This window comes from Oratosquilla oratoria, chromosome 42 (assembly GCF_046742065.1).
Source record: "Oratosquilla oratoria isolate Oo_2021 chromosome 42, ASM4674206v1, whole genome shotgun sequence".
Lineage (NCBI taxonomy): Eukaryota > Metazoa > Arthropoda > Malacostraca > Stomatopoda > Squillidae > Oratosquilla > Oratosquilla oratoria.
In genome coordinates, this window is record NC_134818.1 from 28947260 (window position 1) to 28972196 (window position 24937).

Below are 24937 nucleotides of genomic sequence, written 5' to 3' on the forward strand. Positions count from 1 at the left end.
CATTGAGTGACTTGTGGACCCACCCAGGGGTTGTTGCTGGTTATCTGAAGGCTGCATTTCTTCTGCAAGAGAGACCAGAGGCACTGGATTGATTGATTGAGCCACTGCCTTCAGATAAATGGCAGTAGCCACTGGGTGGGTCCACAAGTCATTCAGGGAAGATATATTGTGTTGCTGTCTAGGGATTATTAGTGTGGGGCATTGTAGTTACCTGTATGGCACTTGCATCAGGGCAGTTTGAATCTGTGGCTTGGCCTATTCTGTGTTGATAAATGTTTCATTACTGGATGGTGTCCTGATTACAAGTGTGCAAATGTGATTCTTACCAAATGTGTGTGGGTTTTTTTCTGTGGCTTATGTTTTAGAAGTATTGAGTTTAGTGGTCTGCCTTGAAGGGCTTGTTTAGTGATCTGATTGTCTTATATCAAAGTGTATTTACCTAATTATAGAATATGGCAGTTGTTAAGATGATGAAAGCATGTAAGGCACCTGGTCTGGATGGATGCCATGCAGAATGTCTAAAAAAAGGAGGTACAGTGATGGTGGACTGGCTGGTGAGGTTATTTAATGTTTGGTGGAGAGAGGGTAGAGTGCTGGAGGACTGGAGGAGTACCTGTATAGTTCCACTTTACAAGGGAAAAGGGGACAAGTGTGAGTGTAGTAGTTTCAGAGGGATTAGCTTGTTAAGGTTAGTTGGGAAGGCTTATGGGAGGATCTTGATTGAGAGGATTAGGAGAGGAGCAGAGGGAGTAATTGGTGGGGGACAGTGTGGATTTAGGATGGGTAGAGGTTGTGTAGATCAGATCTTTGTGGTAAGACAGATATGTGAGAAAGCTATAGGAAAGGGGAAGGATGTTTTTTGGGCTTTTATGGATCTGGAAAAGGCTTACGACAGGGTAGACAGGAAGGCACTGTGGGAGGTTTTGCGGATATACGTGATAGGAGGAAAGCTTCTAGGAGCTGTCAAGAGTTTTTATGAGAGTAGTAGAGCATGTGTCAGGATTAGAAATGGAGAGAGTGAGTGGTTCGAGGTAAAGGTGGGACTTTGTCAAGGATGCATTATGTCTCCCTGGCTGTTCAATCTATACATGGATGGAGTGGTGCAAGAGGTAAATGCAAGGGTAGTGGGTCAGGGATTGGAGATGGTTAAGGAAAATGGAGAAAAGTGGTAGGTGAGCCAGCTGTTGTTTGCAGACGACACTGCACTTGTGGCAAGATCGGAGGAGGGATTGAGGAAGTTGGTGACAGAGTTTGGGAAAGTGTGTGAAAGAAGAAAGCTGAAGATAAATGTGGGTAAAAGTAAGGTGATGAGATGTACAAGGTGTGAAAGTGGCAGCAGACTGGAAGTGAGCATTAAGGGAGAGTGACTGGAGGAAGTGGATATTTTTAGATACTTGGGTGCAAATGTGGCAGGAAAAGGTGGAGTGGAGGTGGAGGTAGAATGTAGATTGAGAAAAGTGAGTAAATGCCTTGGTGGATTAAAAAGTGTAATGAGGAATAGACATTTGGGAATGGATGCTAAGAGGAGACTGTATGAAGGAGTGATTGTGCCAACAACACTGTATGGGGCAGAAACATGGAACATAAGAGAGGAAGAGAGAAGAAATTTGAATGTGTTTGAGATGAGGTGTCTGAGAAGTATGATAGGGGTTACTAGGCTGGATAGAGTGAGAAATGAGGAGGTGAGGAGGAGAACAGGGGTGGAAAGGGAGTTGGGAGATAGGGTTGATGAAAGAGTATTAGGATGGTTTGGACACATGGAAAGAATGAGTGAAGAAAGATTAGTAAAAGAAGTGTGGAAGGCAGAGGTGGAAGGAGTGAATATGAGGGGACATCCTAGGATGAGATGGATGGATGGGGTGAAGGGGGCTTTGGGGAAGAGGGGAATGTCTGTTGAGGAAGGACGGGAGAGGACAGAAGACAGGGATGAATAGAGAATGGTTGTATATGGATGATGATGTGATGCATGAGGTGGAATGGTGGGGGGATGGGGGATGAGGTAGTATGTGTGAGCAAAATTTGACACTGCCCGAAGGGATTTCTCCCCATCTTCTCCTTTTCTGCATGGGGGGATGGAGAGGGAAGGGTCGCCGATTTAATGAAGCGGCCTTGCTGTGGATGTGCTGTGCCTTGCGACACTGCCTCTGACCCAGGGCAGTGGACAGGATGTAGGGATGACCTGTCATCCAGGAGGTGCTAAGATAAGAGGGAGGGTGGAGGGGAGTGAAGTGTATTTAGGGATGGAATGGGTGGGAATGATTTTATGCCTTTTTCCTTTTGGCTACCTCCCTTGAAAGGGGAAAAAAGCCTTGGTATATGTATGTATGTATGTATAGAATATGGGAAAGTAGCAACTCTCTTGGACTCCCGTCTCCTACCCCCCAATTTATTATACTGCGTGTCACATTCTTATATGGTTCCAACTTAGTCTGTATCCTTAACTTTAAATTATTGTATTTAGATTTGAATTTATATATTGTTCCAGAATGGGCTATATCACCTAAGCTGTTCCAAGTGTATGTGTGTTCACACCACCAGGTAAATTGTATTTACCAGGGCAGTGGGTGGGATACAGGGATGACCTGTCATCCATGAGGAGCTAAGATGAGAGGGAAGAAAGGGTGGTGGATGGGAGTGGAATGGATGGGAGTGGGTATGTGCCTTTTGATTTGGCTACCTCTCTTATAAGGGGGAAAAAAGCCCTTGGTATATAGATATAATTTACCTAGTTCTAGAAAACAGAAAAGGAGCAATGCTTGTTGGGTCCTTTCTCCTGTTCTCTAATTTTTTATCATACATACATATACCAGAGGCTTTTTCCCCCTTACAAGGGAGGTAGCCAAAAAACAAAGGCATAAAAACCACTCCCACCCATTCCATCCCTAACATACTCCACTCCCCTCCACCCTCTTCCCTCTCACTTATCTTGGCACCTCCTGGGTGATGTTGTTGCAAGACATAGCACATCCACAGCAAGGCCGCTTCATTAAATTGGCAACCCCCTCTGTGTCCTCTCCTGCAGAAAAGGAGAAGACAGGGAGAAATCCTTTTGGGCTGCGACAATTTATTTTTCACACATATTCCCTCACGTACCATCCCCTATCCACTCCCCCTCATGCATCACAACATCATCCATACATAATTATTCTCCATTCACCCCTATCTTCTGTTCTCTCCTGTCCTTCCGCAACAGACATTCGCTTTTTTCCCAATGCCCCTTTTGCCTATCCATCCATCTCATCCTAGGTCACCCCCTCATGTTCACTCCTTCCACCTCTGTCTTCCACACCTCTTTTACTAGTCTTTCTTCAATCATTCTTTCCATGTGTCCAACCATCCCAATATTCTTTCACCAACCCTATCTCCCAACTCCCTTTCCATCCCTTTTCTTCTCCTCACCTCCTCATTTCTCACTCTATCCAGCCCAGTAACCCCTATCATACTTCTCAGGCACCTCATCTCAAACACATTCAAACTTCTCCTCTCTTCCTCTCTTATGTTCCATGTTTTTGCCCCATACAATGCTCTCGGCACAATCACTCCTTCATACAATCTCCTCTTAGCATCCATTCTCAAATATCTATATCTCATTACACTCTTTAATCCCCCAAGGCATTTACTCGCTTCTCTCAATGTACATTCTATCTCCACCACCACTCCTCCCTTTCCCACCACATTCACACCCAAGTATCCAAAACTATCCACTTCCTCCAGTCTCTCTCCCTTAATATTCACTTCCAGTCTGCTGCCACTTTCTCCCCTTGTACATCTCATCACTTTACATTTACCCACATTTATCTTTAACTTCCTTCTTTCACACACCTTCCCAAACTCTGTCACTAACTTCCTCAATCCCTCCTCTGATCCTGCTACAAGCACAGTGTGGTCAGCAAACAACAACTGCCTTATCTCCCACTTTTCTCCATTTTCTTTAACCATCTCCAATCCCTGACCCACTACCCTTGCATTTACCTCTCATACCACCCCATCCATGTATAAATTGAACAGTCAGGGCAACAAAGCACATCCCTGACGAAGTCCCACCTTTACCTCAAATCACTCACTCTCTCTATTTCTAATCCTAACACATGCTCTATTACTCTCGTAAAAACTCTTGACTGCTCATAAAAGCTTTTCTCCTATCCCATATATCTGCAGTATCTCCCACAGTGCCTTACTGTGTACCCAGTCATAAGCCTTTTCCAAATCCATAAAAGCCCAAAAAACATCCTTACTTTTCCTATAGCTTTCTCAGATATCTGTCTTACCATAAAAATCTGATGTATGCAACCCCTACTTGTTCTAAACCCACACTGTTCCTTACCAATTACTCCCTCTGTTCCTCTCTTAATCCTCTCAATCAAAGCCCTCCCATAAGCCTTTCCAACTATACTTAACAAGCTGATCCCTCTGAAACTACTACACTCACACTTGTCCCCTTTTCCCTTGTAAAGTGGAACTGTACAGCCGGTCCTCCAGCACTCTACCCTCTCTTAAACAAACATGAAATAGCCTCACCAGCTAGTCAGCATCACTGTACCTCCTTATTTCAAACATTCTGCATGACATCATTCCAAACCAGGTGCCTTACCTGCTCTCAACATCTTAACAACTGCCTTCACTTCATACCTAGCCTCAAATTTATGTACAGTTCCAATTTAATCTATATCCTTGATTTCCAATTATCATATTTAGATTTGAAATAATTTATTGTTTGAGCCTGGGCTATACCACCTAAGCTATTCCAAGTATTTCTGCATGATGTTGTAATGCATGAGGTGGAATGAGTGGGGGATGGGGGATGAGGTAGTATGTGTGAGAAAAATTTGACGCAGCCCAAAGGGATTTCTCCCTGTCTTCTCCTTTTCTGCATGTGTCCCTGATTTAATAAAGCAGCCTTGCTGTGGATGTGCTGTGTCTTGTGACACTGCTTCTGACCCAGGGCAGTGGACAAGATGCAGGGATGACCCATCATCCAGGAGGTGCCAAGATAAAAGGGAGGGTAGAGGGTGGAGGGGAGTGGAGTGTATTGGGGATGGAATGGGTGGGAATGGTTTTTATGCCTTTGTTTTTTGGCTACCTCCCTTGTAAGGGGGAAAAAGCCTTTGGTATATGTATGTATGTATATATATATATATATATATATATATATATATATATATATATATATATATATACATATATATATATATAAATATATATATATAAATATATATATATACATATATATATATATATATATATATATATATATATATATATATGTATACATATATTGATATTGATATTGACATAGTCATGATAACACAGTTGTAGGGAAACATATGTAATATCATTTTATCTGTCTTGTTTGATCTATCCTTAGAAAGTCACAGCAAACCAAGCCAGTACTGTGTATAGATATTAGATGTACTTTGCACCTTATTCAATTTCCTTTTAGGCTTTAAAGGTACAAGGGCAAAGACTGGCAGATATGAAGAAAACAATTCAGAGAGAACTCAAACTCAACACAGACAGTGTAGACTTGGTTGGACCTGAAAACAAGATTGATAGCAAAGGAAGTACACAAAATCTCCAAACAACATGTGAGTTCTTTGTCTAAGTTTGATGTTGTGTGTGGATACTTTGTTTAATAATGGTAACTCTAGGGACCAGTGACAGGCACCTGGATGTGGTAACCCCTACAAGATGTTGTCAACACTCTTCCTTTCTGAAGGTGCAGCCTTTAGGGGGTGACACTTGGTCCTTGGACCAAACCCTTGAAGTTTCTTTACTAATTTCATCTATATTTCTTCAATTTTTCACATAGAGTTAACAACAGACAAATGCTCTTCTTCTATTACTACTGTGAGCTGGTGACAGAAACTGTCCTACACTAATACAATATGGACAACAGCCTACTGATTTTCCCCAGAGATCAGCAGGATGGCCTAGGGACCATTGCCAGCTGCTTGGGAGGGGTAGTCTTCTAGTTAGAGAAATTCAAGGCATCAGTTGTTATTTCATTTCCTCAAGAGAGTGATTCACATCATAGGAGGTTGTCAGTAGACTTGGAGTTCTTTCTAGGCCTTTCGGGGACAGGTTTTCAAGGTAGTAGGAGGCCATGAGCTGTAGCGACCAGACGTTGAATGGTGCTCTCACCTCACTCTGTACATCGTGAAATCTCTTTCGTCGACACATTTTCAGTCTTCCAGGCCAAAATACGAGCCTTTTCCTCACCATTAAGGTTAGTAGGAGCCATCAGGATGAATGTCTCCTAAAACTGGAGCGCCAAAGTGAAACAATGAAAATAGGGGGTAGGAGGCTGGAGCAAAAAATAATACAACCCCTCTCCACAAGAGCTCGGAGAGCCCTGAGGCGGGAAAGCACAAGCTGGCTGAGGTGCCAGAGAGCTGGCTGAGTTGCCAGATGTAGAATAATAATGACAAGATGCCTGATAGTGGCAGGAAACACAAAAAGTTCAGAGAGCTTTTTAGCCTTGATTTCAATGGGGAGTGCTCTATACTTTTTGTGGATACTTTATAAAGAGATTCAGCATTAGGAATTGTTTAGTATCATATGTGCCCTAACTGTATTCTTCATTTTCATATTATTTAGATTTTAATCTTTTAATTCCAGGCATGAGATATATTCTAATTCCATTTGTTGTTCTATAGAGTGCAATAATTTACCCATTATCATCTTGCCTACTGTCTATTTATTATATAATGGGCGAGATGCAGGGATGACCCGACATCCAGGAGGTGCCAAGATAAGAGGGAGGGAGGAGGGTGGAGGGGAGTGGAGTGTGATGGGGATGGGGATGGTTTTATGCCTTTGCTTTTTGGCTACCTCCCTTATAAGGGGGAAAAAATCCTTTGGTATATGTATGTACGTATTTGAACCTGTTACCTTTGTATTGACTTAAGCAAAAAGTAATTGTATATTTATGGTTGTCTGTTTTTTCAGCTCGAACTCCTGCCACTCTGCCTACTACATCTGGTGTGACAACTGCTGTTAATTCATTCCCAAGTATCACCAACCATGATGGGACAGTTGTAATCAATGGGAAAGCAGAGGATGCAAACTTGGTCACACACATGTACCTGAAAAATGTTATCATAAAGTTTCTAACCTCAAGGGAATATGAGGTAAGGAAATACATGTGCATTGAATCTCCCAATAAAAGGAGTTTCCACACAGGTGAACCCATTCAGTGTCCCAAAACTTAAAGTATAGGGGAAGCTTGGGACTAGAATCTTAAGAGAGTGTTCATGATTGATGACTGATTCAGTTTTGTCACAAACTCCCCCTATCAGGAGGCTCTGATGGTGCCCCTTACAAAGGACTTTGCAGCATGGAATTTAATTAACCATGCCCTTGGTCCAACTCACTGGTAGCAGGACTCAAACTGCTGTCTCCTTAACCTCCACCACAAGTAGTGATACTCAAATCCACTTGGGTAGTGAGCATCCATAAAGTAGTTATGAAAATATATATATACACAATACATATATACCAAAAGACCCTTTTCCCCCTTATAAAGGGGTTGTGTGAGTCAAAAGAATATACAATTGAACAAAAGAAGGAAACTCAATACAGTCTACAAACAGTTCTTGAGAACCACACTCAAATATACTCCCACTGCATGGTTTCCAGCAATCAAGAAAATAAACCTGTAGACACCATACAAACTAAACAGAATAAAGCATTGAGAATTATAGCCAGATACATCAAACCTATCCCAGTTGAACACCTACACACAGAAACCCAAATCCTCCCAATAGAACATGACAGGAGGATGATAAGTACATAGTTTTATGTACCTACTCTCCCATCTCATTATGTCACACAAACATAACCAACTGAATGCAACAAAAAACTACAGCAGCATACTACTAAAACATTTACAATATCCTGCATCTTGCAATACACAATACCTCCTACATTCACACAAAAACACATTCACACTCAGATCACCAAATCAGCACTCCATGACCAACCACTAACACCCTACTCCATCAAACCCCTCCTCACATTAACCACAGATAAAAATCCCTCCCAAGAGAAGGAAAAACCATACTAGCATGACTGCATTTAGGTCACCATCCAGCACTAAAACTGTACAAACACAGAATAAGCTTGGCTACAGAAACAACGTACTGTAGATGCAGTCATCACACAGAAGACATGGAACACTTCATCTCACATTGTCACCTTAGCTATACCCAGATACACACATACATATAACAAGGGATTTTTTCCCCCTTACAAAGGAGGTAGCCAAAGTCAAAGGCATAAATCCACTCCCATCCATTTCAACCCCATATACTCCTCAGGAGATTCACTACCCCTCCCTCCCTCTTTTCATGGCTCCTGGGTGATGAGTCATCCTAGTATCTTGCCCACTGCCCTGGGTCAGAAGCAATGTACCAAGACACAGCACATCCACAGCAAAGCTGCGTTATTTAATCGGCGAACCCCCCCCCCCCTCTGTCCCCTTGTGCAGAAAAAGAAAAGATGGGGAGAAATCTTTTCAGGCTGTATCAAAATATCATTCACACATACTCCCTCACCTCCACCCCTCATGCATCACAGCATCATCTATAGACAACCATTCTCCATTCACCCCTATCTTCTGTCCTCTCCTGTCCTTCCTCAACAGACATTCTCCTCTTTCCCAATGCCCCTTTTACCCCATCCATCCATCTCATCCTAGGTTGCCCCCTCATGTTCACTCCTTCCACCTCTGCCATCCATACCTCTTTTACTAATCTTTCTTCATTCATTCTTTCTGCATCCAAACCATCCCAATACTCTTTCATCAACCCTATCTCCCAACTCCTTTTCCACCCCTGCTCTTCTCCTCACCTCCTCATTCCTCACTCTATCCAGCCTAGTAACCCCTACCGTACTTCTCAGGCATTTCATCTCAAACACATTAAAACTCTTCCTCTCTTACTTTCATATGCTCCATGTTTCTGCCCCATATAGTGCTGTCAGCACAATCACCCACTCATGTACTCGTACTCTCCTCATAGCATCCATTCCCAAATGTCTATTTCTCATTACACTTTTTAATCCCCCCAAGGCATTTGCTTGCTTCCCTTAATCTATATTCTACCTCCATCTCCACTCCTTTTCCCACCACATTTGACCCCAAGTATGTAAACCTATCCACTTCCTCCAGTCTCTCTCCCTTAATACTCACTTCCAATTTGCAGTCATACTCTCCCCTTGTACATCTCATCACCTTACTTTTACCCACATTTATCTTTTACTTCCTTCTTTTGCACACCTTTCCAAACTCCATTGCTAACTTCCTTGATCCTTGCTCTGATCCTGCTACAAGTGCAGTGTCGTCAGCAAACAACAACTGGCTTATTTCCCATTTTTCTCCATTTTCTTTAACCATCTCCAATCCCCACACCATCTCTCACACCACCCCATCCATATATAAATTGAACAGCCATGGCAACATGACATATCCCTGGTGAAGTCCCACCTTTACCTCAAACTATTCACTCTCTCCATTTCTAATTCTAACACAGGCTCTACTACTCTTGTAAAAACTCTTGACTACTCTTAACAGCTTTCCTCCTATCCCATATATCTGCAATGCCTCTCACAGTGCCTTCCTGTGTACCCAGTCATAAGCCTTTTCCAAATCCATAAAGGCTCAAAAACATCCTTAGCTTTTCCTAAAGCTTTCTCACATACTAAAAAAGATTGATGCATTTTTCCTTTTCCTTTTCAGGCCGTGAAGTTGACAAAGGCAGTAGCAACACTCTTGGGGATGACAGATGAAGAGGAGAGACTACTCAAAGAAACTCTAGAATGGAAGATGTCCTGGTTTGGCTCCAGACCAAATCTTGGCAGTGGACAGCTTGCCAAAACCATTCCTCCATCACAATGACCCCCTTGGCACTGATAATTTGCCTGGCAGGAATGGTAGGTATATTAACTGGAAACGTTAGAATCTCATAGATGTATTGACTGGAAATGCTGGAATTACTTTGATGTACATTGCAGTTAATCTCTTCACCATGATCCCTGACAGCACCTAGTTGTGTATATGAGGTCCCACATCTGTCAAGTTTCAGTTGTAGTTTTCTTGGTTAGTGACAAGGAGACTGGTGAGATGGAAGTGGGTGGTGTAAGTGTTGCCACTCCTCATATAAAGGGGCTTGAGATATATATATATATATATATATATATATATATATATTTATATATATATATATATATATATATATATATATATATATATATATATATATATATATATATATAAAACATTAAAAACCACTGTTGGAGTGAAAAGACTGGAGACGGGGAATCTATATATTTCGATTGCAAACTGCAATCCTCTTCAGTATATACATATATATATATATATATATATATATATATATAGAGAGAGAGAGAGAGAGAGAGAGAATATGTTGATGATGATGATGATGTTGTTGTTGTTTAATGTCACAAACTCACCATCCCATATCAGGATGCTAGGACAGTGCCCTTTACAGAGGAATTTGTTGTGTGGAATTTAATGAATCATGCCTTTGGTCCAACTCACTGGTGGCAGGGTTTGAACTGCTATCACCTCAACCTCCGACACAAGTAGCAATGCTCAAACCTGCTTGACTAGCAATTATGATAATGATGGTTCAAGTTAATGTTGTAAACTCCCCCTATCAGGATACTAGGATGGTGTCCCTTACAGAGGACTTTATAGCATGGAATTTTATTAACTATACCCATAGAAAATGACTGTGATGAGTGAGGAAAATGGAAATAAGGAAGGATGAAGTGAATGCAGTTTTTAAGATGATGAGAGCAGGTAAGGCATCTGGTCTGGATGGATGTCATGCAGAATATCTTAAAAAAGGAGGTGCAGTGATGGTGGACTGACTGGTGAAGTTATTTAATGTTTAAGAGAGGGTAGAGTGCCGAAGGACTGGAGGAGTGCCTGTATAGTTCCACTTTACAAGGGAAAAGGGGACAAGTGTGAGTGTAGTAGTTTCAGAGGGATTAGCTTGTTAAGTATAGTTGGGAAGGCTTATGGGAGGGTCTTGATTGAGAGGATTAGGAGAGAGAGTAATTGGTGAGGAACAGTGTGGGTTTAGGACAGGTAGAAGTTGCATAGACCAGATTTTTGTGGTAAGACAGATATGTGAGAAAGATATAGGAAAAGGTAAGGATGTATTTTGGGCTTTTATGGATTGGGAAAAGGCTTATGACAGGGTAGACAGGAAGGCACTGTGGGAGGTATTGCAGATATACGGGATAGTAGGAAAGCTTTTAGGAGCTGTCAAGAGTTTTTATGAGAGTAGTAGAGTGTGTGTCAGGATTAGAAATGGAGAGAGTGAGTGGTTTGAGGTAAAGGTGGGACTTCGTTAGGGATGTGTTATGTCATCCTGGCTGTTCAATTTATACATGGATGGGGTGGTGCGAAAGGTAAATGCAAAGGTGGTGGGTCAGAGATTGGAGATGGTTAAAGAAAATTTAGAAAAGTGGGAGATAAGCCAGCTATTGTTTGCAGGATCAGAGGAGGGACTGAGGAAATTAGTGATGGAGTTAGGGAAAGTGTGTGAAAGAAGAAAGTTGAAGATAAATGTGGGTAAAAGTAAGGTGATGAGATGTACAAGGGGTGAAAGTGGCAGCAGATTGGAAGTGAGCATTAAGGGTGAGAGACTGGAGGAAGTTTTAGATACTTGGGTGCAAATGTGGCAGGAAAGGGAGGAGTGGAGGTGGAGATAGAATGTAGGTTGAGAGAAGCAAGTAAATGCCTTGAGGGATTAAAAAGTGTAATGAGAAATAGACATTTGGGAATGGATGCTGACAGGAGATTGTACGAAGGAGTGGTTGTGCGGACAGCACTGTATGGGACAGAAACATGGAACATACAAGAGGAAGAGAGGAGTTTGAATGTGTTTGAGATGAGGTGTCTGAGAAGTATGATGGGTGTTGCTAGGCTGGATAGAGTGAGAAATGAGGAGGTGAGGAGGAGAACAGGGGTGAAAGGGAGTTGGGAGATAGGGTTGATGAAAGAGTATTGGGAAGGTTAGGACACATGGAAAGAATGAATAAAGAAAGCCTAGTAAAAGAGTTGTGGAAGGCAGATCTGGAAGGAGTGAACATGAGGGGGCAACCTAGGATGAGATGGATGGATGGATGGGGTAAAAGGGACTTTGGGGAAGAGGGGAATGTCTGTTGAGGAAGGACAGGAGAGGACAGAAGACAGGGGTGAATGGAGAATGGTTGTATATGGGTGATGTTGTGATTCATGAGGTGGAATGGGTGGGGGATGGGGGTGAGGTAGTATGTGTGAGAAAAATTTGATGCAGCCCAAAGGGATTTCTCCCAGTATTCTCCTTTTCTGCATCAGGGGGACGGAGAGGGGGGTCGCTGATTTAATGAAGCTGCCTTGCTGTGGATATGCTGTGTCTTGCAACACTGCTTCTGACCCAGGGCAGTGGACAAGATGCAGGGATGACCTGTCATCCTGGAGGTGCCAAGATAAGAGGGAGGGAAGAGGGTGGAGGGGAGTGGAGTGTGATAGGGTTGGAATGGGTGGGAGTGTTTTTTTTTTTTGGCTACCTCCCTTGTAAGGGGGAAAAAGCCTTTGGTATATGTACCGTATTTTTCGGACCATAAGGCGCGGGCAAAATCCTTAAAATCGGCCAAAATCGGGTGGTGCGCCTTATCGTGCGGTGCGCCTTATGTGTGGCTTCAGTGCAAAAAAAAATGCCTCGGATAGTGACGTACTATTTTGACACGTTTCGTAGCTAGCCTGACGACGGCGACAGTGCATAGGCTTAACAATAGTTACAACCAAGTTATAACCAAGGTGCATATATCTTGACAAGAAAATTGCGAAAACTTCGACAGTTTTCGGGTCCATGCCACCGCATTCATTCACGCTATCATGGCTATGACATGATAGCGTCCACAACACAGACAGCCATTTTGCATTGGTCTAGTCTCGCTTCACTCAGACTGTAGTCATTTGGGTATTTTTTTAGTTTCGATCATGGGCGCAATATAGCAATATAAGATTAATTATTAATTTTGTAAATTAAAATGTATCAACGTAATATGCTAATGAAAGAAGTCGGTAGCATAGGATCGGGACGCCAACGTCTCTCACGACGACGACAACGAGGACGAGCCGGATGACATTTAATTTGCAGGTAATTATTTATTAAACACAGGTTAGATTAGGTTAGACGAATTTATCACCCTTTCATTTCTTCGACGTCGGCATCTATCATAACAAACATGGCGTACCATTCGTCCGACACGACTTCGTTACTTACGAAATCCGTTTCAGCATTTTTTTTTTTTTTTTATTATTTCCGCTCACAAAATTGCATATTACGTTGATACATTGTAATTTACAAAATTAATAATTAATTTTCTATTGCTATATTGCGCCTATGGTCGAAACTAAAAATTTACCTTCATTTGTAATCTTGTGTTTTTAAGTGAATAGAGAATTCCGGGAATAAACTGCTACTGTTGGTTTTATTCCCCACAATTCCCGTAACATGTTTGTTGTTTTATAGGGGTATTGGCAGGGCAGACCGCCCATGGAGGTGGTCTGATTTCACTGACCAAAATAAAAAATATATCATTTATTTTTGTAATTTTGCTAAATCCCAACCGATTTTTCTCATTCAACAACGAAAATGTTCAGTTCTGAATGCACTCACATTTGCATGATTATCCGATGACGAGACAAGGTTAGCTAGGTCAACATGAAAATGGAATTCCTGATATTTGAGCTGAAGTAGTTCTCATGGGATGCAGGAAGTCGCTATGAGTACAATGGAATTTGAATTATCCATCTAGCTGTCCTATTTCTCTAGATATTGCATTTTGAAGGGAAAACCGATTTCTCAGCTCTTCCGTAACACGCTGCCTTTATTTTGGTATTAGAATAATCCGCGAGACTAGTAGTTTTCGTTCATTTTGGTCAGTTGCCAATACACTGAATTTATTTAGCTCATTTTTTACACTGAAACATAAACCAATTTTCGATTTACTGCTGAATGCAAGCCGCCATGTTTATCTTATGTTTTTATGTACCGACATGTAACTGATGATGTAATTGTTTGAAATTTACTACGATTGTAGTAAATACACTCGCATAACATTTGCATGAATGAAATTTCCCGCGGTATGTAAATTTGGCCGTTTGCATGGCGTGCGCATAAAATGACGTGCTATTGTGCTCGTCATCGACGGTGGCGCCTCTGGTGGTGTTTGACCTACCTAACCAGGTGCGCCTTATGGTCAGGTGCGCCTTATGTAAGGACGGGGAATAGCAAATTACAGGTGCGCCTTATGGTACGAAGCGCCTTATGGTCCGAAAAATACGGTATGTATGCCCATAGTCCAACTCAGTGGTGGCAAGATTCAAATTGTCATCACCCAAGCTCTAACTAAGGCTTTCAGTGCCATGCTATGTTGCAAAGGGAACACCTGAAAATTTAGAAAAAAAAATTACATTAATATTTTATTCATTGGGCACATATGCTTGTGTGTGTGTATTGGTGTTGTGATTTGTGCCATTAATAGAATATGTATTTGCCTTGCAGGGTACGCCAGTGTTTTTTGCTGATCATCTGCAGTTCCACAACAAGCGGAGAGGCTCAGCCTAAGACATCATCTTGTGCCTTGCATATGTACAGACAACTGTCAGGATAAAATCTTGTATAACAGAACCATCACATTTTATTAGTAGAAGTACAATGTGAAAGTAGTTGATGTATCAGCGATCATCACAGTGTATACTAGTGTAATTAAGTGTGACCATAATTCTTGTATTACATGGTAAACAGACATTATTTTGACATATGTTTTTAACATAATGAGGAAAAAATGTCTAGACAATTACTTAGCATAATTTTGTATGTGTGTGTGCTATCCAGTGTATATGTATGATATTTGTGTACATTTGAAATGCTTGCATGCAGTCACATATATGACAATGTGTGTATTTGTGTTTGTATGTCTGTGTATGTGAGTGAGCAAGTGTGTATGTGAGAGTGAGAGGAATCTCTGTGTATGTTTGTATATATATATATTATATATATACATTGGCACCAGTAGCATTAATTTAATTGACTTGGTTAGTTGATATGGTCACCCTTGGTATTACATGGTTAACTGTGAATCTATTTAATTTTGGCATTCATCTTCGTTACTAATTTGATTAAGAATTTTTTACTGTCTCATTTTCTCATCAGCTTTGTTGGCCAATTGCACTTGTAAAAATCATGATGATAATTAGCTTTGTAGGCTAAAGAATATTTGTACATTTTTTATAGGGGTTGTACCATGTAAGCAGATTTGAATGTAACATAACCTCCCCATCATTTTTGTTTTCTGTATAATATTAAATGAGGATAGGAAATATTATAGTTAGTTGCTTATAGCAAAAAGCACTTACCTCCAGTTTCATACATCTTTCTTAGAAAAATCTGTATGAAAGTATTGTGAAAGGTTGATGAACATGTAGATAATCTACACCAATTTAATGTTGTACTAATAATGATTGGTTACATTACCTAGTCTATCCATATGTCTTATTTATTATTGTGAATATATATATATAATTTTTTGTTTAGTTATAGTAAAATTCCTTCACACACTACTAATGGTGCATATGCTTGCCTTTTTCGAATTAGGGTGGATGTTCACTGCCACTTGACTTTTCATTCTACAATGACAGCAGAAGCCAAATAAGTTAGAGCACCTTTACCTTGCCTTTACATCACAGAACCCAGTGAGTTTTTACATGTACCACAATGATGTGATACCAGACACTTGATCTGGCATGTTGCATTGGTACCTAAGGTAACAACTGTGACTTGATTTATTCTGTTGTTTTGCAAAAGATTTCTTTTGGAAAATGTTGGAGTAAGTCATTATCTACTGGTTGTTTCTTTTGGTGTTAATTTTTTCCTTGTTTCATATGAGTATTGCTCATAACTTATACCTCTGATTTACTCCAGCTCACATTTGTGAAAAGAAATGTAAAAATTGCTCATGCCTGAGCACATAGCACAGTGGTAGTAACAAAATATATGGTCATAATTTGTGTAGGGAATACACAAGGAAATTGAGAAGTATCACATAGACAAGCTTTATCTTATATGATGAGTAAAGCAGTAAGCTATTTGATTAAATATGATATGGTAATGTAACTATTGTATGCCCTAGGATTATTGCTCGTGTCCAGGATAAGTTAAAATTGCATCAAGTGAGACAGGATTGGTTGAAGTAGGTTGAAAAAAGTAAGAATGCACTATAGTTTTTAGTTGAGTATTTTCATATTTCATTAATCTTTTCCAAAATATTTGATCACTTTGAGTCTATTAGTGCATTGGTTAAGAACATCTGCCTTTCTGGGACCAATGATGGGTACCTGCATGAAGTGGTTATTTGAGGTAAATGTCTGAGACTTTTTACCTTCCCACCCACTTTTAAAAACCCTTCCATGTCCTGACATCAATTTGAAGGTACATTCAGGTCTGACAGAAAAGCTGGGGCCAAGCTCTCATTGTGTCAACTTCAACTTTATTTTGTCTACCTTTGTACACAATGAGAGGTGACAACTAGCAACACGACATATACTCTATAAGGGATTTGGGAGAAAACTCCTTTCCAGCCATAGCATTCCTCAGGGAGATGGAACTGCATGATCAGACAGTCTAAGGAATGACAACAACAGCAGCTGGCAACTGATCCACTCCTCCTACACACTGGTGACATAGAAATTCCCAAACTAATGCAGTGCAAACATCAGTCCAAAGTTTCTTCAGGGACAGATCTATAGGAAGGTTCAAAGACTGTCTCTAGCTGCTGTGGGGCTATGGGTTTCATGTTGATAAAACTCAAGGTGGGTGTTGAGTGGAGGTTTGCTTTGACTTGACACGTTCTCATAAGGAAGAAAATGCCCTTTGGCATGTATGTATGTTACTTTCTATTTATGATTTTTCTTGTCATTCCCTTTTGCCCATTGTTCTTACCCTCCTTTCAACATTACTTTCTGTTTTATGGCAAGGTCTAGTGGTCCCTGAAAACTTCTAGTCACAAACCACACACATGACATGGAATGGTGTTCTTTGATGTGATTTAGGTGATAGTAAAATTTGGCAGTCATCCATACAACTGAGTAGCCCATTTTAGGATCTGCTGTGCTCACTCACAAGGGTAGAAGGCTGGAAAAGGTGTGGTTCTTACTTGCCTTGAGATTTCTCAAATGGGGTTATGTCTTGAATGAGTGTGGTGGAGTATAGAATTTGGGGTCTACCTAGAATGCTCACTAGCCGAGTGGGCTACAGTATCTCTACAGGATGAATCTCGATCTTATGGAACTTTATTTTATGAAAACTTGCATTTTATGGAACAGATTGAGAAAAATTTACAATTTGGAAATATTCGCATTTTCTGGAACAAATTGAAAAAATTACATTACAGCAATATTCATGTTTTCTGCCAACTCACAGAAGCTAACCACCCAACTGGACTGCTTACTGGAGTGGTCACTACCATTTCTGTGGTGCTGCCAGTATATATTATCAAATAAAAATATTTTTTAGAAACACCAATAAAAGGGACAGACTAGCAACCCATTTACCTACAAGTACCACTCGCATAGGTCTTCAGATTCATACACTGGAACTGGTGAGTGAACTGAAGAGGTTATTCCAGTAGGGGATTCATAAAAAACATTCAGCTACTCCACAATAAAGGCAAGAAGTATAGGAGATGGGATAATGAGACCTGATGCTGGCTGAATTAAGATTCATTAGGCACAGGGTGGTCAGCCTTGATGCTGGCCGAGTGAAGATTTGTTAGGCATGGATGTTGGAAATGATTATTTGCTGCCATCTTGGTGAGATTGAGTAGTTAGGAGGAAGATATATGATAACTTCTTTGTCGGGGAAATTCTTGCAGACATTGGGAAAATACTAGGAGATTGGTTAGTGTTTGTTAAAATGACATAGTATTCAGATGACAACCATGGCATTTTCTTAGCTTTGCTTGGGACTCTTCTTCTCTTCTGTTTGTCTCTGTCTTTCCTGTCAGTTGGCTGCCTTATATATCACTGTGAATGAGTCAGTCATTTTGATACTTGCCTAAACGTCTGAAATTACCTTGCCAGAATTTGATAATGAGCAAGATGCATATTTGGATGCTGATGATGATGATTGCTAGCTGAACTGTATAATAATCTGTTTTGGGACAACACCGAAGATGAGGATTTTGATGTCTTTCTCAGTGAGGAATACAACAGCAATCCAGGATAGACTTTAGGATTAGTGCTTACTACATATGCTAAGTGCAGTAAATTTTTCTATGGTGATGTTGGCTGGTCAACTGATGTTGTTGGATGTTTTGTCCCTCTGGCAGGGAAACTAAATCAATCCTGTCCCTGCACATCATGCAAAGGTGCACTCCATATTTGGATGTACTAGAGGCCTTGGGAGGGTGTGCCTCTTACACCAGTGCACGTGATATGCCAAAAAATACAGTATATGTTTTTTCATATAATTTTTATGTACATACTGGTTATAATTTGTGTACTTCAATTATATGGAAAATTAATTTTTATGAAATAACTAAAGCCCCATGGGTTCTGTAAAATCAAGGTTCATCCTGTATTTGTGATGGAGATCAAGGTGACGGTTAAAACTCTTCCACAGGTGAGTTGAACCAAGGGCATGGTTAATCAAATTCCATGCTACAAAGTCCTCTGTAAAAGGGGCACCATCTTAACCTCTTGATAGTGGGAGTTCATGATGTTAAACTGAATCGGTCATCAATCATTTACCTAGAAGTGCTTGTTTTACAACCTAAGAGTCTGTGTGTTTGTATGGACATGACATGTGGTATAGAGGACAGGCCACTGCAGATACAGTACCTGAGTAGTACATTGCTGGTGTTACCATTTCATTGTTTTCATTGAGTTGTATGTATGTGAGATGGTGCAAGGATAGGTTTGAGGGCTCTTGCATAGAACTGCATGCCTATCATTTTTATGTGCTGCTTTGCAGGAAGGATTTAGGTTTATGGGTGTAGATGCTTCATTGAGGTTACTTTAGTACAGCCAAATATTATTTCTAATGTTTTATTTTATGTTGTTTTTAGAACCTCTTCTTCTTCTATTCCTCAATGTTGACCAAAACTTGTTCTTAGTATGTTTAGTTTCTTGTTTGTCCTCATTGTTAGGTACCTGATATGTGAGCTAAAGGACGTGTCAAAAGTTAGACCAGGCCCCCTGTCAAGTAGGAGAGGTTGGCCTTTTAATCTAACTGTTGGCTGCTTCCCTGGTTCATGGTAGTTGGGGCAAAGAGAAGCCAGTACATTATTCTGTTTTGTCTCGGCCACAGTTCTGGGTTGTCAGGGTACATTTGTATGTTTTTGGCCAAAACTGCACCCAATCAAATGGGTTTCTAGTTATGGAGTTTGAGTCTAAATCCCAGTATGATAAACATTAACTCATCATGACCCATGTCACTACCCCCAGTCCACAACAAACCTCTTGTGCAGCCATGAAGTGCACTGATGTCATAAATGTCCCATACTTACTGCAATACACAGAATTGGAACTCCTTGAAGAACACGCAGAACAAAAAGTAAACCGAGTTTATTGCATTAGATGAAAAATTAATGGCATTGATAATAACTTTTACCTAGCAAGACATCATCACTTCTACAGCAGGGCCAAACACCCAAAGCTGGTGTATTCCCATTGCTTCAATATATGTCAAAAAAAAAAAAAAAACATACACACACATAGCCGGGTAGCACAGTTTTATTGATTGTAACTGCGAATCCAATGGGCTGAGTTTGATTCCTGTCCAAGGTTGAAGTAATTTTAACATTGCTGCACCACAAACTGGCACTCCAACTCTCATGGGCAAGGAGTTGAGGTGTGTGTGTAAGGTCACAACATTACCTATAGATCAGGAATATATGAGCTCTGAGCTCTCACACAGGAGGGTAATAGCTGTTGAATGTGAGTCCAACACATGATCCAAGACCATGGTGAATCACACACATGTGCACACACACAGAACACAAACAGAATTTCAAAAAATTACAAAATTGGTGAAAATGAAATAAAAAAAAAGTGCACTCGGAAAGGGACCTTGGAGTGATAATCAGCAATGACATGACACCGGACAAACATATAAACAAAATAGGTGAAACGTACAACCTACTAAGGTCAATGAAAGTGGCATTTGAATACTTGGATGAAGAAATGATAAAAAAAAATATTAGTCACATTGATTAGAACAAAACTGGAATATGCAGTGACACTATGGACACCCAGTACTAAAAAAAAATATAAGGAGACTAGAAAGAATACAGAGAGCAACAACAAAGTTGGCACCAGCTGTTTCCAAATTAACATACAAACAAAGATTATTGAAACTAGAACTACCAACACTAGAGCAAAGAATAGAAAGAGGTGATCTACTGACTCTATATAGAATCATGAAAGGAATGGAAATCCTTGACAGAAAAGATTTACTAAAAAATGACAACGGAAAAACAAGAGGTCATGAAAAGAAACTCAAAAAGGACAACACAGAATGCTGGATATATGGAATAACTTAGATGAAAAAACAGTGTGTGTAAATACTATTCATGATTTTAAGAATAAACTTGATGCTGAAAGATACAAGACGGGTCACCATGAGCATAGCTCCCTTCCCGTATAATACAACTAGGTGAATAAATACACACACACACTCAAGAAATTTATGAAGAAGAAAAAATTATCATCCCTTTGGGCTATATCTTTTCCACATCTGTTTCGAACCTCTTTCCATTAATTATTATCTTTTGTTCTTTTTCTTCCTGGCTTGGTAGACATTCCTTTTGTATCCAGTGTCCCTTTCACCCCATCTGTCCACCCCATTCTTGGTCTCCCCCTCAAATTTCATCCATTTCTTCATTCCACTCTTTATTTACTAGTTATGTTTATTCTTTTCATGTGCCCAAACTACCCCAGCATTCTTTGATCAACCCTTTCTGCCAGATTTTTCTAACCCCCCCCCCTCTCCATTTCACCTCTAAATTTCACATTCTGTCACCAGAGAGATTTCTGGGAAGGCTTGAGGATCATTCCCAGCTACTGTTGGGATATGAGTTTTCCGCTTAGTGAAACTCTAGGCAACAGTTATTATTACTGATGCATATATTCTTTTATATGGGAAGCTGTCACTTCCCATATAAAACTCATTCCAGAGCAGCTGATTGGCATTTCTCCTGAACTCTTAGGAATTTTTTTTTACCTATTGACAGGTTGTTACTTTACTATTTTTCCAAGTTCAATTGCATGAACAATAGTACTTTTGGATCCAATGATTATTCTTAATTGTAATTTTCTTAAGGTTTCTCATGAACAGAGTTGAATTATTTGTTGTTCTTTTTTATTCTAAACATGTCTTTTGTATGATATGATTGTGATGTAATAGGAAAGGGATCAGTAATGGGTACCTGCATGCAGTGGTTCTGAAAGATGAGTGAAGCTGGCCATTTTCAAAACCCATCAGCCCCCTCACTTCCATCAGGGGATGCAGTCACCTTGAGGGACTGACAATCAGTCTTTGCACAGGGACCGAGATCTCTCTCGCTATCAGCTTCAGCTGTATTTCTTACACTTTTTCACATGTGGAGAACTGACAACTGATGACTGCACCTTTCCCTGTAACTTTGAGGCTGTGACATAGAAACAGTCCCACATTGATACAACACAGACAACAGTCCATACTTTCTTCCTAGAGAGAGCTGTGGGAGGTTCCAAGGACTGTTGCCAGCTACTGTAGGGCTCCAGGTTTTGCATGTAGTAAAACTTGTGGCAATAATAGATTGGAAATTGAAATTCAAAATATTTGATAAAAGGTAGCTATGCTTAATATGAATATGACTGAGTCTTTTTTATCTCTCTTTTTTTTTTTTTAATTCTTTAGTTTAATTCTATTTATCTTCTCAAACACATATTCATTAAGCATAAAAAAATGAAATAATACTAAAACTGTATTTGCATAGGGTTAGAAATGGGTATGAAGGGGAAACATTTCTCGGCTTCTCAATTTTCAGTTCAATTCAAATTCTTGCATTAATATGTGGTCAAAAATATTTATTACCTATCTTTTGTCAAGTTTCTGGGGGTTGAAATTATTTTGTATAGGATAATGTTAGGGCGAGTCCTACTATTAGTGGATTTTTTTCAGTTATTGAGGTTTGATAAATCACAGTGGGTGCAAAATCAGCTTCAATTATCTAGCCAAGTATGGCATCCATCTCAAGGTTCTCCAGGTAGGGCGTTTTTTATTTATTTATTTGATTATTATTATTATTATTTTTTTTTTTTTATGGGTTGCCCCCTATGGGGGCAACATACTGGGTGTAGTGCAACATGTATTAATTGACACTTCTTATTGCATCTGAAATGGAATTTCATTGAACTTAACATATATTTGAAGAAATCAAAGAAATTATTAAAAAAAAAAAAAAAAACGGTTCCACTGATTTCTTGGGTACTCTTTTCCATGTTTATTTCATAATTATCTCAACAAATATACACTGTAATGTTTTATCACTTATCTTTAAAAAAGAGCATACAAAATTTGCCTGTATATGTGTGGTGGGTGAAATACCTTGGAGAGGAACATTTTTATGGATAGTCAGTTCAGCATAAGATCTGGAAGATTGCATGTCCAGCTTTTAACTTGAGATTGATAGATGTGTTACAAGAGAGGGCCAGGTGGATTGTGTGTGACTAGATCTGGAAAAGGCATTTGACAAGGTCTCTCACAATCAGCTACTTTGGAAATTGGAAGACTAAGAGGTAGACGTCTTGAATGGATTAGAGGTTTTCTAAAGGGCGGGTATTTGAGGACAGTAGTGAGAGACATGATGTCTGGATTGAGGGCAGTGACTATTCCCATATGGGTCAGTACTAGTTCTTGTATTGTTCCTTATCTACGTAAATAAGGTGATGGAAGATACAACATGTTGTTGCCTAGAGGTTTCTGGACTGGGTAGAAGATCTCTCATCAGCTTCAACTGTATTTCCTCCATTTTTCTACAAAGACAGCTAACAATTGTTAATTACTCTCATCCCACTACTTTAAGCTGGAGATATAGAAACAGTCCTACACCAATACAACAGACTTTTGTCCTGTGTTTCTTCCTAGAGAGGTCTGAGGTATGTTGCCAGCCACTGCAGGGCTGTAGGTTTTCAGTAAGTGAAACTCAAGACTATTATTATTATAGATGGTGGCAAGATGTTTGTTGCCTGTAACTGATAAATCTAGTCCTATCCTTCTATACACAAAACATGCCAGCTGAATGCAACTTAGTAGCTTTTCACAATCATGTTATAACATTGAGCATTAGAATATTTTAGACTTAGTCTTATTTGCTTGTATTTCATCATTTCATTTGTAAAGTTGATTGATTTGTGCATAAAGAGGCTTTGTATGTTTGTGATGCAATTTGCCAACTGTACCATTTCATTTCATGTAAGAAATTGTAGGATTAACATGATCTTTAAACCTCCATATAAACATGATAATAATGTGCTGATTCTTGGGATGTGGGCAGTAACAGGTTAACTATTTTTTTCAGTTTTCAGTAAAGATATGATATATTCGTTTGATCAATTGCAATAGGTCCAGTTTGTAGTAATTTTCACTATGAAGTAAATATCCAATGGCCCTTCAAAATATATCAGAGAAAATATGAGTACTGGTAAATTTTTATATACGGTTTTCTTGCAAGGGAATTAATAGAAAAAACATTAATGTTTTAGGTGAGTGGTGTGGTTCATCAAGTACTTATATGGAGCTGAATGCTGTGGAATATTACATATATAGAAGAAACAAGGTGTTTAACTTTTGTTATGTTTTGTGAAATATTTTATCCATTTAATAAAAGTTTATGATGTATAAACATTTTAGCATTTCACCTTTTGAACACATTACAGGCAATTTCTGCATTTCCATGAAATTCCATGTATTCAAGAATGTTTTTTTGCAGCTTAGCATTAGTTGTATTTTTCCCTCTTTTTTTTCTAAGGTGTAAAAAAAGTAAATAAATGAAATAAAATAACATGTAAAGTCTCATAACTGTCACTTGGAGATGGTTGAAGAAAGTGGAAAAAATGGGAGATAAGCCAGTTGTTGTTTGCTGACGACACTGCACTTGTAGCAGGATCAGAGGAGGGATTGAGGAAGTTAGTGACAGAGTTTGGGAAGGTGTCTGAAAGAAGGAAGTTGAAGATAAATGTGGGTAAGTAAGGTGATGAGATGTACAAGTGGCAGCAGATTGGAAGTGTATTAAGGGGGAGAGAATGGAGGAAGTGAATAGTTTTAGATACTTGGGTGCAAATGTGGTGGGAAAGGGAGGAGTGGAGGTGGAGATAGAATGTAGATTGAGATAAGTGAGTAAATGCCTTGGGGGATTAAAAAAGTGTAATGAGAAATAAACATTTGGGAATGGATGCTAAGACGAGATTGTATAAAGGAGTGATTGTGCTGACAGCACTGTATGGGGCAGAAACATGGAACATAAGAGGGGAGGAGTTTGATTGTGTTTGAAATGAAATGCCTGAGAAGTATGATAGGGGTTACAAGGCAGGATAGAGTGAGGAACGAGGAGGATAATGGAGGTGGAAAGGGAGTTGGGGGATAGGGTTGATGAAAGAGTATTGGGATGGTTTGGACACATGGAAAGAATGAGTGAAGAAAGATTAGTAAAAGAGGTGTGGAAGGCAGAGGTAGAAGGAGTGAGCATGAGGTGGCAATCAAGGCTGAGATGGATGGATGGGGTGAAGGGGGCTTTGGGGAAGAGGGGAATGTCTGTTGAGGAAGGATAGGAGAGGACAGAAGATAGGGGTGAATGGAGAATGGTTATGAATGGA

At 39.8% G+C, this 24937-nt stretch overlaps 1 protein-coding gene across 2 annotated transcripts in view; it reads left to right on the forward strand.

Annotated features, from left to right (window-relative positions):
- LOC143021679 (golgin subfamily A member 1-like) overlaps nt 1-22508 on the forward strand; it is a 47639-nt gene extending 25131 nt beyond the window's left edge. For both annotated transcript variants that reach the window (XM_076179299.1, XM_076179300.1), the window contains exons 12-15: nt 5441-5585; nt 6949-7130; nt 9737-9930; nt 14586-22508. In XM_076179299.1, the coding sequence (XP_076035414.1) occupies nt 5441-5585; nt 6949-7130; nt 9737-9895 (486 nt within the window). In that variant the 3' untranslated portion in view covers nt 9896-9930; nt 14586-22508. The remainder of the gene's footprint in view (nt 1-5440; nt 5586-6948; nt 7131-9736; nt 9931-14585) is intronic.
- Nucleotides 22509-24937: the final 2429 nt, after the last annotated feature.